Raw genomic sequence first — 19313 nt, forward strand, 5'->3', positions numbered from 1 at the left:
TTACCTCAGCACTGCTTTCATTGTGTCCCATAAGGTTTTGGTGTGATATGTGTTCATTTTCATTAAATTCTAAAAAGGCTTTAATTTCTATTTTATTCCTACCTTGACCTGGTTATCATTGAGTGAAGCATTTTTCAGGTTCCGTGTGTATGGGGGCTTTCTCTAATTTTAGTTGTTATTGAAGACCATCCTTAGTTCATGGCGATCTGATAGAATGCATTTGATTCTTTCAATCTTCTTGTATCTGTTGCAGCCTGTTTTGTGACCAATTATATGGTCAGTTTTAGAGAAGATAGCATGAGATGCTGGGAAAAACATTTTTTTTTTTTAGATAAAATGTTCTACCTGTTAAATCCATTTTGTTCAAAACTTGTATCCATTTCATTGTGTCTCTGTTTAGTTTCTGTATCCATGATTTCTCCATTGATAAGAATGGGTGTTGATGTCTCCTGCTTTTATTGTATGAGTTGCAATGTATGCTTTGAGCTTTAGTACAGTTTCTTTTATGAATGTGAGCATCCTTGTATTTAGAGCATAGATGTTCAGAATTAAGAATTCTTCTTGATAGATTTTTCCTTTAATGACTATGAAGTGTCCTTCCTTATCTTTTTTGATAACTTTTGGTTGAAAGTCTATTTTTATTTTTTATATTAGAATAGCTACTCTGGCATGTTTCTTGGGACTATTTGCTTGGAAAAATGTTTTCCAAACTTTTACTCTGAGGTAGTGTCAGTGTCTGTAATTGTAGCCTGTCCCTCCTTTGATGCTGGTTGTTTCATAACTCCTCAGAGTTCAGCAGTAGCTGGGATTCTGGGATTCTGGGATTCTTTGATATTCTGATCCTGGGTGTGTCAGAGCTCCTGTGAATCAAGCTGCCTCTGGGATCCTGAAATCCTTATGTGACCAAGCTTCTGAGATCCTGTGCTTCAGAGCTTCTGGGATTCAAGCTTTCTCTGAGTGTTGCAGAGGTCAGTGGGTAGTGACTCAGCTCTGGGTTTGCTCCAGGCATAGGTGCAAGCTGGAAGGAACCAGTACCTCTGGCTGGCTTTGTGTTTCACTGGTTCCTGGGGGCAGGGGGATCCCATTTACACTGGATGTTAGGAAAGATGTTGTGGTCTCAGCTGTGATCTTGAGTATGTCAGAGATCCAGTGCTCCTGGTTGTGTGAGACCTCCTGGGAGTCCAGCTCCCACTGTAATCCTGTTATCAGGGCATTTCAGAGCACCTGGGAGTTTGGCTTCCTCTGCATGTTGTAAGAATAGGTACAGATCCAGCATCCAACATCTATTCAGAGTGCAGATTCAGACTTGAAGGAAACTATGCCACTGGCTGTGTGGGGGTTCCTTTGTTCCTGGGGCACCCAGTTACTCCAGGTGTTGGGGCAGATGCTGTGGCCTCTTCTGTGATCCTGGGCCATTCAGAGCACATGGGAGTCTAGCTTTCTCTGGGTGTTACGGGACTGACTGTGGAGTTAGTGCCCATGGTCTGGCCAGTTTGTTTTAGTGAAGAATTCTACCAGACCTTTGAAGAAAAGGTATTGCCAATACACCTTACATTGTGCCACGAAATAGAAGCTGAAGGAACCTTTCCCAATTCTTTTTATGAGTCCTCAGTCACCTTGATACCCAATCCACATGACCCCAAAACAACAACAAAGAGTTACAGACCAATTTCCTTTACGAACATATGTGAAAAAGTACTCAACAACAACAACAAACAAAAACCAACCAACAATAAAACAACAAAATAACTACTTTCAAACTGAAACTAAACACATCAAAATGTTTATGCACCATGTTCAACTAGGTTTAATTGTAGACATGACAGATTGTTTAGTATATAAAAACCAATGAAGGTAGTCCATCATAAAACAATTTGAAAGGAAAATATCACAGTACCACAGCATTAGATGCAGACAAGTCTTGATAAAGTCCAACACCACTTCATGATAAAAATCCTGGATATAGTAGTGATACCAGGAACATACATCACTATAATAAACACAGTTTACTGTAAGCAGATAGCCAACATCAAACTAAGTAGAGAGAGTATCAAATCAATTCTGAAAAAATAGGAACAGGACAAGGTTGGACACTCTCTTTTTTTTTTTTTTTTTGGTTTTTCGAGACAGGGTTTCTCTGTATAGCCCTGGCTGTCCTGGAACTCACTTTGTAGACCAGGCTGGCCTCGAACTCAGAAATCCGCCTGCCTCTGCCTCCCAAGTGCTGGGATTAAAGGCGTGCGCCACCACGCCCTGGACACTCTCTCAATACTTATTCCATATAGTACTTAAAGTCTTAGCTAGAACAATAAGAAAGCTGAAAAATATCAAGGGGATAAAATTGTAAAGGAAAAAAGTCAAAGCATCTTTATTTGCACTTGATATGTTAGTATACATAAACTACCCTAAAAATTCTACCAGAGAATTCATACAGCTGAGGAAAATTTTCAGCAAGGTAGGTATATACAAAATTAATGTGTTAAGTCAGTATACAAATGACAAAGGTCTGAGAAGGAGAATAACATCATTTACAATAACCTTAAACACTATAAAATACCTTTGAAGACCTCTAAACAAGCAAGTAAAAGACTTGTAGGATAAGAGTTAAAGTAATTGAAGAAGAAATCAGAAGATGGAAAGATCTCTCATACTCATAGGTAGAATTAACATAGTAAATATGGTGTTCCTGACTTATATACAGCAGAGGACTGCCTAGTCTGGCCTCAGTGGGAGAAGGTGCACCTAACCTTCCAGAGAGATTTGAGGCCCCAGGGAGTGGGGAAGAGTGGTGGGGTTGGGGGAATGGGGACATCCTCTTGGAGACTGGGTGGGAGAGGAAGAGGTATGAGATGGGGAGCAGTCTAGGACCACATAGGGAAGGGGATGACGTCTAGACTGTAAAAAAAGGATTAAAGTATAAAAATAAATAAAAAATTTTAAAAATCAATCTACAGATTATATACATTCCCTTCAAAATTCCAACACATTTATTCATAGAACTTTAAAGGAAAATTTTCATCTACACACAGACACACACACACACACACACACACACACACACACACACACGAGCATACACACAACTAAAAACAAAAAACACAAAACAGGGTAGTTGAAACATTATTAAATGCTAAAAGAAATGCTGGAGGTATCATGATCCCTGATTTTAAGATGTACCATGAAGCTATAGTAATAACAAAACTGTATGCTACTGGCCTAAAAACAAATTCATTGATTAATGGTATCAAATTGAAGACCCAAAGATAAATCACACACCTGTGGCTACCTAAATTTAACAGATATAGACTTATCACCTTGTAGAAAGCCCAACTCCAACTGGATTAAAGACCATAACATAATGGAAAAATATTTTAATAACTAAACATCTAATAGAGTGAGATGTTTAAAATAAATATAAACTCAAGAAACTCGATATCAATAACACAAATAACACTTAAAATTCTCAAAAGAGGAAACTCAAGCTGCTGAGGAACACTTCTGCTGGGTCTGGACTTAGTCAGAGAAGATACAGCTAACCCTCAAGAGACTTGACGCCTTGGGAAATGGGGAAGTCTGATAGGATGGCAGTGGGGTGGGGACATCCTCTTGGAGATGGGGCAGGTGGAAAGGTGTGGGATGTGGAACAGTCGAAGGGTGGACTGGGAAGGCAATAAAGTCTGGATAGTTAAAAAAAACCTTTGAAGAATAAATAATAATAATAATAATAATAATAATAATAATAATAAATGAAATGTACAACATACTTAGTCTTTTAGGAACTGCAAATCAGAAGTACATTTCATCTTCTCCCTGTCTGAATGGCTAAGTAAAACAAAACAAGTGACAGCCAATGCTGGCAAGAATGTAGAGAAATGGGAATGCTTATATATTGCTGGTGGCTGTGCAGTATTATACAGTCACTATGAAAACCACTGTGGGGTTTCTTCAGGAAGATGGGAATCAGTCTACCTCAAGGTCCAGCTATAAACTGAAAAGGATGTTTCATTCTACTGCAGAGAGACTTGTTCAAACTTACTCACTGTTTCTCTCTTTATAATATCCAGAAATTGGAAACAAACAGAAGAATGGTTTAAAAAACAACTCATATATTTACAGTGCAGTATTATTGAGCTGTGAAACAAAGAAGCCAGGACTCTCCAAGGCAGGCCCTCTCAGGAGCACACATGCTACAGAAGCAACAGAGAAGCTGGGACAGGGTCCTATGGGTCTACATCTGCACCCTGGAGGTGGGGCTGTTCCACAGCCCTCTATGCACTGGTCTTGCCATGGAAGAGCTTGCCTCCATTGAGTGCTGACACATGCTTACAGACTCAAAGGAGGAACATGCTTCAGCCAGAGACAGCAAGACATCTAACACCAGAGATTACCAGGTGGCAAAAAAGCAGATGCAAGAATCTTACCAACGGAAACCAAGACTACTTGGCATCATCAGAACCCAGTACTGCCACTACAGTGAGTCCTGGACACTCCAACACACCAGAAACGCAATATTCAGCTTTAAAATCATATCTCCTGATGCTGGTAGAGGATTTTAAAAATAAATAAATAAATCCCTTAAGGAAATATAGGAGAACACATGTAAAAGTGCTGGGTGGACTAAGAACCTGAGACTAAATATTGAAGGCACATAAGAAAAAGTGAGATCATACACACTGGTTTAAAATAAGAGAAAAAATATCGTGATAAAATGAGTTCACATAGATCAGTTTTCTACTACTGTTTTGTCTTATCCAACTTCTCTTTGATCGTTTTCTTTGTTTTAGCTTGTTCAGCTTTCATCAGAGAAGCTTCCTCCTATAGCAGATTGGAACAAATCTAGAGATCTGTAGACAGCCATTACACAGAGAATTAGAGAAGTTGGAACTATCAGTCCTAAATGGATGTTTCCATCAAATCCCTCCTCTCAGAGCTAAGTGAACCACAAGGAAGAGAAGGCAGCAAAAAATAGTAGAGGCAAATAATAGTAGCAAAAGATTGTAGAATGCCAATAATACAAGGCCCTATTCATCAACACGATCAAAGCTGATATCAACTCAAAGAGACTTTATGCATGGTGCATAGAACTTTCAAAGAGCCACACTTGGTTCTCTGAATTGATATTTTCATTTCCAATTTATTATTTTTTATGAGATTACTGAGTATATGAATCAATATACTCTGACCCTTGTGGTTTCTCTTGGGCTCTTTTTCTACTATTGTTTTGTCTTGTTCAACTTCTACTTGATAGTTTTTGTTTTGTCTTATATTTTATTTTGTTATATTTTCAAAGAATCAAACCCTAGCCATGTGGGTAAAGGTTTACAACTGAACTGCCACTTATATATGCCGCAGAAGGGAAAAGCAATTTTCTCCAATGGAAAAATACTATGGATATTAACTACAACATATCAGATCTCATGTTTGGAAGTAAGTTGATTTTGTTTTATTTATTTGTGTATTTTGTTTTTGTAGCTGTTTTAAATGTTGAAGTAATTTGTATGGTCAAAGTACCTAACCAAATACACATATGGAACCCAATGTTTTGAACAACACTTATTATAAAGCTTATGGATGGAACAATAAACACATGAATCTAGTTAGAAAACATCGTAATCAGGATTTAGCAGACTTATATGACATCAAGCACGGTTTGGATGGGAGTATGTTTGGATCTTGTATGTGCAAAATATATTTTAACAAATGCCAAGAAAAACTGGCTACAAACATTGGAGTCTGGCATATCCCTTGTTTCTGTTCTTATAATTTAGATGCTTGCTGCCAAACAACAGTATGATAGACACAGTCTTCATAGCCTGACAATCACAAAGATGGACTAATAACAAAGACAAAGTTATAGAAAAGCAGAGTGTGAAGAAGTTTGTTTTGCTTTAGTTTGATTTCTCTTCTATTCAGGGAATTAGGGAGGTCTTCCATGGCTCTGTACAGATTGTTCCTCAGGATAAGTTACTTCAAAGCCAATTGCAACATACTATCAGGAGAAGTATCCTAAAAGGGACTATAGAAATATCTTCTTAGACCAGCATCTTTAGCCATGTAAAAAATAAAACAAAAGAAAAGAAATCTCAGTAATGGTCTATTCTCAACCCTGACACTCCAAATCCCTGCAGGAAGGAAGTGTGGTAATTAGCTTTGCATACATCTAAATGGTAATTCATGTATCAGAAAAAAAATCCACTTTTTATGATTTCATGTAAATGTGCTAAGTAGGAAATAAGAGGTTTTGAAAACTCACAAAAAGCTTAATATATCATGCATTTCCTCACAAAACAGAAGATTGCCAATAGAATCTGTGGGAAGAGAGCTGTAATATTCCTGCACAAGATGCTCGCTGGTCTTATAAAAGCACTCACTTTAACTACTTGTGCAAAAATTACTTCAGATGATATTCTAATAAAATATTATGAATTCTGAACAGCTAATAGCCAAACATAACTCATCTTCTGGGGACTCCCTTAGGGAAGACAAGGACAACCAAAAAGAAAATACTGTTTTTGAAAAGTCATATGAACATATGATGCAAGGCTGGTCAACACCAGCATGTCTTCCATTCTCTTTTGGTAGAAATTGATGAACCTTTTCGCACCTTCTACCAGAATGTTGTTTCCTGAACTGATTCCTAAAGGCATTTCATCCCTAGTGAGGAAGTCAAAGCATAAATTCCAGGTTTAGTGTGGGCTGCTAAACTGGAACATATTCAGAAAGAATCTGAATAAAATGAGAGATTAAACTGCATCACAGGAAATACTAAGTCTACTTCCCTACAACAGGATTTGTGTGGGAGACAGAAGCTGAGGAGATAGGGTGCCAGCAGAGAAGCCAGACAGTAAGGGCTTGTTTTTCTCTAAGAGAAATGAGAAACTATTGCATTGATTTGTTTTAAATAAAAGGAAATCCTTATTAATTCCTCAAAATTTAAAGAATGAAATGGACAACAGATTCTCTATTCACTAGTAACAGTGGGAAAGAAAATTGAAGCAATATAATATGGCTTGGAGGTACACACCTTTAGTCCCAACTACTCAGAAGATTGAAGGAGGATAAGAAGCCAAAGCTAGTCCTGCCTATACAGTGAACACCAGGAAAATTATGACATCTTACCTCAATAGGGGTGTGTGTGTGATAAAATTTAATGATAAAATATTTTTAGTATATTTTAATATGTAAGCTTCTCCTCTCAGTACAACTGACTATTATAAGCAATATCAATAATCTGTGATTGCAAATGAACAAAATAGAGTATTTTGCAAAGTTTCTAAAGATAATGGATCAGAGTTACATGAAAGAAATTAAGATGAAAAGAGAACAAAAATCAACTGCTAAAAACTAAAGAATAATCCATCCAGAATTTTATTTGCTACATATAGACAGACCTGCACATGAAAAGAACTAAGTTCTGCTAAAAACAAAACCAAACAAAGGCTTGAGAAGAGATCAAAGTAGTGTGGAGCTAACTCCAAAGCTCAAAGTCAGGAAGCTCTGGAAATGCTATCTTTAGCAAGGAATCCTCTGGTGCCCTGGAGCTGAGCCCAAGAAGGGCTCACAAGAAGTTGTTAGATACAAAATTAAATCATAGAAATCAGTCGCACTCCTTTATACAAATGAGAGAGGGGCAGAGAAAGAAATTAGGGAAAGGAGACCCTTCACAATAGACACAAGTAATTCAAAATATATTGGTGTAACTCTAACCAAGTAGGTGAAAGAGCTCTATGATAATAACTTCAAGTCTTTGAAGAAAGAAAGTGAAGAAGTTATCAGAATATGGAAAGATCTCCCATGCTCATAGATTAGTAGAATGAACATAGTAGATTGCTTGCCAAAAGCAATAGACAGATTCAATGCAATCCTCAGCAAAATTCTAACACAAATGTTTAAAGCCATTCTCAACTTCACATAGAAATAAAAAAAAAAACCCCACAGGAGAGTAAAACAATTCTAAACAAAACAAACAAATATAAACAAACAAAAACTTGTGGAGCAATCATCATCCCTGACCTCACGCTGTCCTACAGAGCAATAGTGATTAAAAAAAAAAAACTGCATGGAATTGGTTTCAGAAACAGATATGTTGATCAATGGAAAAATTTAAGACCCCAAAATAAACCCACACACTTATGGACTCTTGAATTTGACATAGAAGACAAAACCATACAATGGAAAAATGAAAACATCTTCAACAAATGATACTGATTTAACTGATGCCTGCATGCAGAAAAAAGAAAACAGATCCATATTTATCACCCTGCACAATTTTCAAGTCAAAGTGGATGAAGGACTTCAACATAAAACCATATACAATAAATTGCATAGAAGAGAAGGTGGGAAATAGCCATAAACACATTGGTATAGGAGGCAATTTTCTGACCTGAACACCAATTGCTCAGGCTCTAAGATCAATAATTGATAAATGGATAAAACTGAAAGCTTCAGTAAGGCAAAGAAACTGTCAATAAAACAAAATGGCAACCTACAGTTTGGGAGAAGATTTTCACCAACCCTACATCCGACACAGGGCTAATATCACAAATATAAAAAGAACTCAAGAAGTTATACTCCAACAAGCCAAATAACCCAATATTAAGAGTTAGGTACAGAGCTAAACAAAGAATTTTCAACAGAGGAATCTCAAATGGCCAAGAAGAATTTAAAAATGTTCATCATTCTTAGTCATCAAAGAAAAAACAAATCAAAATGACTCTGAGGTTCCACCTTATACAAATCAGAATGGGTATGATTAAAAAAAAAAAAAACAAAACCTTAAATGACAGCACATGCTGGTGAGAATGTGGTTAAGAAGAACATTTTCCTGGATTGAAAACTTATACCAATACTCTGGAAATCTATATGGTGTTTCCTCAGAAAATTGGAAATAGTTTTACCTGAATACCCAGCTATACCGCTCCTAGGCATATACCCAAAAGATTTCCTACCATACCACAAGGACACTTTTCCCACTATGTTTAAAGCAGCTTTATTTGTAATAGAAACTGCAAGAAACCAAAATATCACTCAACTGAAGCATGGATACAAAAAAAATTTACACAATGGAATATTATTCAGCTATTAAAAACATAGAAGGGGGAATTTTGTGGACAAATCAATGAAACTAGAAAATATTCTAAGTGAAGTAACCCAGGTACAACAGACATGCATGGTATGTACTCACTGATATGTGTCCAAAAAATACAGAATATCCATGATACACAGACACACAGACCCAAAGAAGTTAAGCAATAAAGAAGGCCCAAGCAAGGATGCTTGAATCATACTTAGAAGCATGAACAAAATATTCATAGGAGGCAAAGGGAGGGAAGTAGATCAGAGAGGGGAGGGAGGGGGAAATTCGGGGCTGGTTCATGTGTATGAAAAGACAGGAGTGATGCCCAGAGGACCAGGAGAATGTATGGAAATCTGTAGCTGCTGAGGGTGGGGGAAGGGGGAATCTTTAGGATGTACCAGAGACCTGCTATTAGGGAGGCTCCCAGGAGTCAATTTGAGTGACCTTTTCCAAGATGCCTAACAGTGGAGAAATGAAACTTCAGGAGTCCACCTTCTCTAGTCAGGCAGGACACCCACTGGAAGAATAAGGACACCAATTCTCTTAGTCAGGGTTTCTATTCCTGAACAAACATCATGACCAAGAAGCAGTTGTGGAGGAAAAGGTTTATTCAGCTTACACTTTCCACATTGCTGTTGATCACCAATGGATATCAGGACTGGAACTCAAGCAGGTCAGGAAGCAGGAGCTGATGCAGAGGCCATAGAAGGATGTTACTTACTGGCTTGCTTCCCCTGGCTTGCTCAGCCTGCTCTCTTATAGAATCAAGACTACCAGCCCACGGATGGACCTTCCCCCTTTATCATTAGTTGAGAAAATGCCTTGCAGCTGGATCGTGGAGGCATTTCCCCAACTGAAGCTCCTTTCTTTGTGATACTCCAGCCTGTGTCAAGTTGACACAAACTAGCAAGTACACCAACCAACCCACCAAACTTTTAACCCAAATTTGACCTGTCTTATAGAAATGAAAGGACAAAGATGGAGCAGAGACTGAAGGAATGGACAACCAATAATTGGCCCAACTTGAAACCCACCCCATGGCCAAACATCCATCCAGCATTATTTATGATAATCTGTTATACCTGCAGACAGGAATCAAGCATAACTGACCTCTGAGAGGCTCTGCTCAGAAGCTGATTAAAACAATGGCAGATACCTGTACCAAAACATTGAATAGAGGTCAGGGACTATTAAGGAATAGTTGGGGCAAGGAATGAAGGCCCTGGATGGGATTGGGACCCTTCAGGAGAACCAATAAAGCAACTAACGTGGAACTCTAGGAGCTCTCAAAGACTGAGCCACCAACCAAAAAACGCACAGGAGCTTGAAGTCTCAAGATGCTTGGCACATATATAGCAGATGTGCAGCCCATTCTTCACCTTGGCCTCCAACAACAGGTACTGTCTTTCCCCAAAGCTGTAGCCTGACCATGGTGTCTGTGCCCCAATGAGGTTACCTTGTCTGTCCTCAAAGAGAGAATATGCCCCTATTCTGGAAGAGACTTGATGCACCAGGGTTGGTGGATACTGCAGGGTGTCTACCCTCTCAGAGAAGAAGGGGAGTAGTGGAGGGAGAGTATCAGGGAGTGAGCACTGGGAGGGGGCAGTGTGGGATGTAAACATAAAATAAATTTACAAAAAATGATGGAGTCAAGTTCATGCTAGGATATGCAAAAAATATAATCAGAATGTTCAGAATATTAGAGAATCACATACAACATCAAAGTGAAAGTATGTGTAACAATATAACTTTAATGATACAATAAAGAAAAACTACCCTAATCTACTTCATTCACTTCGGAATATTGTGCTCTGATGGAATCACTAGCTTATTTGATTCCAGTATCTGTGTTTCTACCAGAGTGTTCTCCAAGAAAATGTTAAAAAAAATAATTAACTGCAACAAATGTGTTTTGTTAAAATACTTCATTGAAAATCAAGTTTAATGTAGGTCAGTTAGTTCAAAAATTATCTCCCAAATCTTTTCTTTAGAGAATACATGTCAAATAAGAAATAAACTATAAATATGAGAAAAATAAAATCAAGTAAAAGTATGCTCTATCATGTTCTCCAGTGTTCCTTAATCAATATGATTTCTCCTGCATGTTATTGTCCACTTTCTTTCATTATCCTACAATATTGCTCTAAGGATATTCTAAGTGTTAAGAGGCAACACTCTTAGGGAAGCTACACAACAAGCATTTTTAGGACTTTTTGTACAACACAAGTCTTCATAACTCACCATTTTCACCTCATTCACAACCAATAAACATCCCAGCTTACTGATACTAGTTTATGGGACTGACCATTTTGTTTTATTAGAATGGAAAAACAAAATGGAGATCCAATGAAGTATTTGGAAAAGCTGTAAAATCTGACTCAATACAATCCGGTAGACCACACTTTCTATATGATATTACCCAGCTTCCCAGAGCCTCAATTTTCTATCTATAAAAGGCAATAACAACTTCCTATTGCATAGATAAACATCTAGCATGGTCATTAAATCTTCGTATCTACATTTGGGGAAGATCCATTTTTCTAGCATTAAATTAAACAAGATCAATTTCAAACTAGCAAACAAGCATAAGGTTTAGCTGTCTGGGGTCTGTTTTAACCATTTAATTTTGCGTAACACTCTTATGATCTGAGTTAAAAGTATTCTATTATAAATCTGAATTAGTCCATATCTTCTGCTAGCTTGGGGATGAGTTGTATATGCAAAACTGAAATCTATAGTGAATAAAATCTATAACAGAACCCACAACAGACATAAAAGTCTGCAAACCAAGCCATTTTGATCTGTCTAGGTTAATGTTTTTCAAAGAGCCCTTTGAAATATATATATATATATGTATATATATATATATATATATACATATATATATATATGCTAATTCAATTTTTATTTATTTTTATTAGATATTTTCTTTATATACATTTCAAATGCTATCCCGAAAGTTCCCTATACCCTCCCCCCACCCTGCTCCCCTACCCACCCACTACTGCCACTTGGCCTTGGCATTCCCCTGTACTGGGGCATATAAAGTTTGCAATACCAAGGGGCCTCTCTTCCCAGTGATGTCTGACTAGAGCATCTTCTGCTACATATGCAGCTAGAGATATGAGTTCTGGGGATACTGGTTAGTTCATATTGTTGTTCCACCTATAGGGTTGCAGACCCCTTCAGCTCCTTGGGTCCTTTCTCTAGCTTCTCTACTGGGTTCCCTGTGTTCCATCTATAGATGACTGTGAGCATCCACTTCTGTATTTGTCAGGTGTTTTCTAAAAGAAAGTGTTCTTTTTTTCTAATAAGATCAGTTAAAAGCCCCTAAACAATGGTGCTGAAAAAAAAATCACGAAGGTAATCTCTGAAATAGTTAATGATGACATGCATTTAACTAGACTTCTTTGGTTCATCATTTTAACTTATATGATGTGACAGAGATTTTATGTAATTATACATGCAGGGAATATTCAAACTTCATTATTAACTCACAAATTGTCCTGGTAAATGCAGAGCACATCATATTCCATGGCAGCTGTGAAATGACAAGTCGCTAAAATTCATAGCGTAAAATTATGAAAGAGGTCAGGCAACCATGCCCACATTTCTGTCCCCACAATTATTAAGCTACTTCTTCATACTTAAACACTTTTCAAAAATTAAAAGTGACTATATAATTATATGACTTAAACCGAACATCATAAAAATTATTTACTCCAAATAAAATAATTAAGAATCCATCTCTTTTCTTCGGTTCAAAATTAAGATGCTGCTTAGCATTTCACAAGTGGCTTAGCAAAAGTAATCCGTGTTTTTATAGGTATCTTGATTGTTTTATAAAGAAAACATAGCAAGTTAAATGGACATGTTTGCAATTACTATGATGTAAAATTCTTTTATTATTTTTAGGTTTAAAAGCAATGATCTATTGGATTATTACCAAAGATAATAGAAGATAAATACTTTTAGAAAATGGTAAATGTAGAGAAAAGACAGCTATAGTAGGCTTGGGAGCAGCCTTACATCATGCCATATTTTCCTGGTTATTTGACCATTCTTTATGCTATTCCTGGAGATACATACATTTGTATTAGATGGAGTAATCAAAATGAGGCAAAGAGCTAGTGCTTTGGTTCAAATTCAATTCCTATGTGAACCCATATGTGATATATGCCATGAAAAAGCATTCTTTGTTGTGCCTGGGTGTGGCCGACTGTCCAAATCACCAAATACTTTTCACCTGCATATTACACTTATTCCAGATTAGAATATTTTTCTTTCTAAATGTTTATGCTATTTATTCACTTATTTTTAGCTTGTAAAACTAATGAGGGCATTATTTTCTGTGAATAGAAAATAACTAGGTACATGTTAAAATTTTCTTTCAAGGCTATCTAAGCATATTCACATAAAATTTCTACCTATTTAAGTGATGGAGAAGAGAAACAGTATATGTGATGTACATATTCGTGTAAATTCATGATTTTAATTTGTGATACTAAGCAGAGAGAGAAGAATGATTTTAAATCATGAAAAGTCAAAATAAATCAAACAAGAGTTGATAATTTATGTACTGATTTGCTTTAATCAAAGTTAATAAAGAGGTTTTTTTTCTTCCAACTGGAGAAAACCTAACAATTTTCAGTGTATTTGAAATAAATATGATAGCCAGTAAGTCTTAAATAATAAAATTATTTCCTGGATTTCTTGTTTTATTTAAATTCCATCTTTGCATTCATATTGTGAACCATATTTTAGCAAAATGTGTCAATTACATGACATGTGACACTCCAGGCATGTATGAAAGAAAATATTACAATAAATATTGCAATCTGCTATTTAGGGACAAAGAGCTACTGAACCTGTGTATGTGAGCACATGTACCCAAGCCACTCATATTCACACATGAAGCTATTTAGCTAGGCTAAGTAGAGAGATAAGAAAAGAATGCTATGTGTAATGGATATTCTTGTGGGGCAATCTAGAAGATTAAGATACTTACTTTGGAAGGATTGAAGACTGTTAATTATCCTTTGATCTGTCAATCTTCCTGCTTTTGTTATCTGGCCACATTTGAGTTGATTAGAAGACTCTCTTGATTCAATCCAGCAAATCATTTCTTCACTATAAATAAAATCTAGAGTATGGATTTCATTTCTGTTGGCTGAGCTTAGAGTTGTCATTTTACTTCCATTGATGTAGAAGAGCTCAATTGTTTCAAGACTTGAAATTAATAACATTGGTGCCTTATCTGTGGGTTCTAGAATAAAACACAGAAAATTACTGTTAAGAAAGAGGGGAAGATAATGTCTTTTTTCTTCAATGGTTCATTATCAACTAAAATCTACTTACAAAATATCATTGGAATAGAAAGAATGCTTGCATGAAAACCTTTTAAAAATAAGCTACACACATGTCTCATTGTATGCAGTCTCTGGGAAAATGTATTTGTCTGAGCATTTGCATCTATTATCCCTAAGTCATAATGTGTGATCTGAATGTAAAAGAAATGCTCTTTATCTATGTGTGTTGTGAATTCTGTTTTTGTTTTTGCCACATTGATGTATGTGAATGACCTACTCTGCAGTTGCTGAGCTTCACTTGGGAGCAAGGACATGCATTTAGAAAGTGAATGTGAAAGATCAGAAATGGACTGTCAGGAGCAGAACACAGGAAACTTGGCCTCCAAGCAAGATTCACTTTTAAACTTGACCTCTCAGACTGTCTAGAGATCTAAGATCCAAACAGTCAATTCTAATCATGAGCTTAACACAAACTTTAAGACTATGCTTTTATGCAGTACTAACATTGATGCTGTTAGGATTGATGGGTTTTGTTTGTTTGTTTGTTTGTTATGTTTGTTTTTTTGAAATGGTTTCTCCGTTCCCTAGCTATCCTGGAACTCACTCTCTAGATCAGGCTGGCCTTGAACTCAGAAATCCACCTGCCTCTAACTCCCAAGTGCTGGGATTAAAGGTGTGTGCCACCACTGCTTGTCCTGAGTTTTAATGGCACATTCAAAGCTAGTAACAATCCCTATATGAAAACTAGTGTTTCCAGAACGTGCTTTCATGCTCACACTAGTATTGTTGCTGAAGTGGTAGAGAATTCAGAATTTCTTATTTCAGCTTTTGTTATGAGCTCTAGCAATATACTATTAAGTCTTTTTGGCTCAGATTATAAACCTATCAGGAATCGAATTCTTATTAGGGTTACCACATCCTATGACAAGCAAACAGTAACTAGACTCAAGAATAACCAAGAGAATGAAAGAGATGGAAGAAAAAAATCTCAGAGTTTGATATATGAGTAAAAAATTTGTTACATCTAAAAATATTCCAGAACCCAAATATCCAGGAAATCTGAGACAATGTAAAAAGATCAAACCTATAATTAATAGAAATAGAAAAATAAGAATCCCAGTTCAAATGACCAAAATATAATTTTAGAAAAATAATGGGAGAATTTTTTTCTTACTTAAAGATAAACATGATTTTAAGTTTCAAGAACCTTAAATATCAAATAGATTAGAATATCAAATAGATTAGGTCATGCATGAACCTCCCTGTGCCATATAATGATCAAAATACTAAACATATTGAACAAAGAAAAAATATTAAAAGCTGCAAGGGGAAAATGCCAAGTAACATATAAAAACAGATCTATTAGAATTAAACCTGAGTTCCCAATGAGACAATAAAAGACAGAAGGGAGACCACAGATGGCAGCATAGACTAATACATCTAGTAATATTACTATATGTAGAGAAAAAAAGATATTTCATGATACAATCAAATTTAAGAAATAGCTATCCAAAAATCCAGCTTCACACAATGTATTAGAAGAAAAATTTCAACCCAAGGAGGTTAACTTGCCATGAAAACTCAAGAAATAGATAATTTCACATTAGCAAAACCAAAAGAAAATAAACACACACACACACACACACACACACACACACACACACACACACACACACACACACACACAGACAGACAGACAGAGAGAGAGAGAGAGAGAGAGAAATCATTGATGATTTGATGATTGATATCTCTCAATATCAATGGACTCAATTCTTCAATAAAATGATACAGACTAACATAATGGATATGAAAATAGGGTCCAACGTACTACTTCACAGAAGAAACAAACCTCAATGTCAAAGATAGACTTTACCTCAGAGTAAATGGTTGGAAGACAATTTTCCAAGAAATGGACCTATATAAAAAGCTGGTATAGCCAGTCTAATATCTAACACAATAGACTTCAAAGCAATATTAATCAAAAGAGATATGAAAGGATAATTTCATAGTTATCAGAGGGAAAATCTACAGAGATGAACTTTTAATTCTTAACATCTATGCCACAAATGGAAGTGTAGCAACATTTGTTAAAAAATAATTGCTAACTAAATCTTAAATTGAACCTCACACGTTGATAGTGAGAAATGTCAATACCACACTCACATCAATAGACATACCATTCAGTCAAAAATACTGGAGCTAACAGATATTTTAAATCAAAAAAACTTTAAAAATATCTACAGAATATTTCCCCCATTACAAAAGAATATGCCTTCTTCTTAGTACCTTATGGAATATTATCCAACATTGGCCATATACTCAGAAACAAAACAATAGAAACAAGAGAAAGCCTATGAATTCATCAAACTGAGCAACTCTTTTCCCAATGACTCCTGGGTCAGAGCAGAAATAGGAAATAAATTAAAGAATTCAATGAAAATGAATGCATAATATACCTCAACTATGGGACACAATAAAAATAGTGCTAAGTAGAAAGTTCATAACACAAAGTAGCTATGTAGAATAATTGAAGAAATTTCATACTAGCAAGTTAACATACCTGAAATCTCTAGAACAAAAGGAGGCAAGCTCACTCAAGAATAGGTGGCAGAAAATAATCAAACTGGTGGCTGAAATCAATAAAATAGAAACAAAGAGAGCAATAAAAAGAATCAATGAAAAAAAGAGTTGATTCTTTGAGAAAATGAACATGATAGACCAACCCTTATCCAAACTAACTAAACCAAAGTGAGAGAATATCTGAACTAACAAAACCAGAAACAAAAATGGAGACATAACCATGACACCAAAGAAATCCAAAGAACCTCTGAGATGTACTATAAAAACTTTTATTCTACAGGAAAATCTAAGGAAATAGATCATAGTCTTGATAGATATGATTCACCAAATTTAAACCAAGAACAGATAAACAATTTAAGTAAATATATAACTCCTAAGGAAAGAGAAGTAGACATTAAAAGTATCCAAAGTAGAAAATAGCTAAGGCCAGAGAGTTTTAGAGCAGTCTTCTTTCAAAGAAGAACTAATATTCCTCAAATTATTCCAAAAAATAGAAACAGAAGAAACATTGGCAAAATCATTGTATGAGGCCACAATCATCCTGATCCTCAAACCACACCAAGACTCAACAAAGAAAGAAAATAACAGACAAATTTCCCTTGTAAACATATATGAAAAAACATTCAATAAAATAATTGCAAAGTAAATCCAAGAACACTTCAAAAGGATTATCCAACATGATCAAGTACGTTTCATCCTAGAGATACAGAAATGGTTCAACCTATGAAAATCAGTCAATATAATCCTTCATATAAACAAACTGAAAGAAAAAAAAAGCATTATCCCAATAGATGCTGAAAAAGACACGACTATATCCAACAACCCTTCATGATAAAATTTTGAGAGATTAGTTATAAAAAAGACATACTTAAATATAACAAGTGTGGTTTACAGAAATCCAATAGCCAACATCAAGTTAAATGAAGATAAACTCAAAGTAATTCCTCCAAAATCAGGATCAAGATAAGACTGTCCACCTTCTCCACATATATATAAAGAGTAATTGAAGCTCATTTGGCCAGAAACCAGATGCCGGACAGTCATCAGAGACCCAGTATATAACCAATGAGGATGGAGGATGAGAGAGAGAGAGGGGGAGAGAGAGAGAGAGAGAGAGAGAGAGAGAGCTGATGATATGCTGTTATACTCATAGATTGGTGATTGCCCAGTTGTCACTGGAAAGTATGGGAACATTTGCAGAGGCTCACAGCCAAACACAAGGTGGACCCAGAGGAGCCCCTATAGAAGAGGGGGAGGAAGGAATGTAGGATCCAGACAGTTGAAGATATCAGGAAAATACGGCTCACAGAATCAACTAAGCAGGACTCACAGACTAAAGCAACAAACAAGAACATTGTATGAGTCTGTGTGCATATACTTAATGATTTTGTAGCTCGGTATTCCTGTGAGACTTCCACCAATGGTAGTAGGTTGTGTCTCTGATTTTTTTTTTTTTCAGGAATTGGGACCCTTTTGCTCCTACTGGGTTTCCTGGTCCATCTTTGATATAATGGTTTGTACTTAGACTTGTACTTTATTATGCTTTGTTCATTTTATATGCCTGGGAGGTGTGTACTTATTATTTTTTAAGAGAAATTGAGAAGCAGATCTGGGGGGGCAAGGAACATGGAGGAGGGACAGGGAAGAATGGAGGGAGGGAAATCTGCAGTCGGGGCAGGGGAGATGTAATATATGAGAGAAAAAATAAATAAATTCAAAGAAAATTAGTTCAGTATAGCCATAGGCATAGAATTATATTTGAAAAGACTCTAAATATTGGCATAATAAAATCAATACACATTACAAAGAAAATAACAAAATGCCCATGGCACTATAAAACTAGCCGTCTTAGTCAGTCTTTCTATTCCTGCACAAACATCATGACCAAGAAGCAATTTGGGCCAGAAAGGATTTATTCAGCTTACACTTCCATGTTGCTCTTCATCACTAAAGAAAGTCATGATTGGAACTCAAGCATTTCGGGAAGAAGGAGCTGATGCAGAGGTCATGAAGGGATGTTATTTACTGGCTTGTTTCATCTGGCTTGCTCAACTTGCTTGGGGATGGCACCATCCACAATGGGCCCTTTCATACTTAATCACTAATAGAGAAAATGCCTTATATCTGGAACTCATGGAAGCATTTCCTCAAGGAAGGCTCCTTTCTCATAACTCCAGGTGTGCCAAGTTGGTACACAAAACCAGTTAGTGCAACTGACCCCTTGTCAACTTGACCACAAACACAAAACTATTAATCATCAACTCTTACTTTCTTATTTGTCCCCAAGATCTAAATAAATTTAAAATTCCCATACTCTTTAAAAATTCTTATATATTAAAATTTCTATC

The 19313-nt window shown here is 36.1% G+C and overlaps 1 protein-coding gene across 3 annotated transcripts in view; it reads right to left on the bottom strand.

The window, feature by feature from the left end:
* Lrp1b (LDL receptor related protein 1B) overlaps positions 1 to 19313 on the bottom strand; it is a 1970757-nt gene that overhangs the window by 1073480 nt on the left and 877964 nt on the right. For all 3 annotated transcript variants that reach the window (XM_029472167.1, XM_021181392.2, XM_029472172.1), the window contains exon 6: positions 14085 to 14342. In XM_029472167.1, the coding sequence (XP_029328027.1) occupies positions 14085 to 14342 (258 nt within the window). The remainder of the gene's footprint in view (positions 1 to 14084; positions 14343 to 19313) is intronic.

Source organism: Mus caroli, chromosome 2, assembly GCF_900094665.2.
Source record: "Mus caroli chromosome 2, CAROLI_EIJ_v1.1, whole genome shotgun sequence".
Classification (NCBI taxonomy): domain Eukaryota; kingdom Metazoa; phylum Chordata; class Mammalia; order Rodentia; family Muridae; genus Mus; species Mus caroli.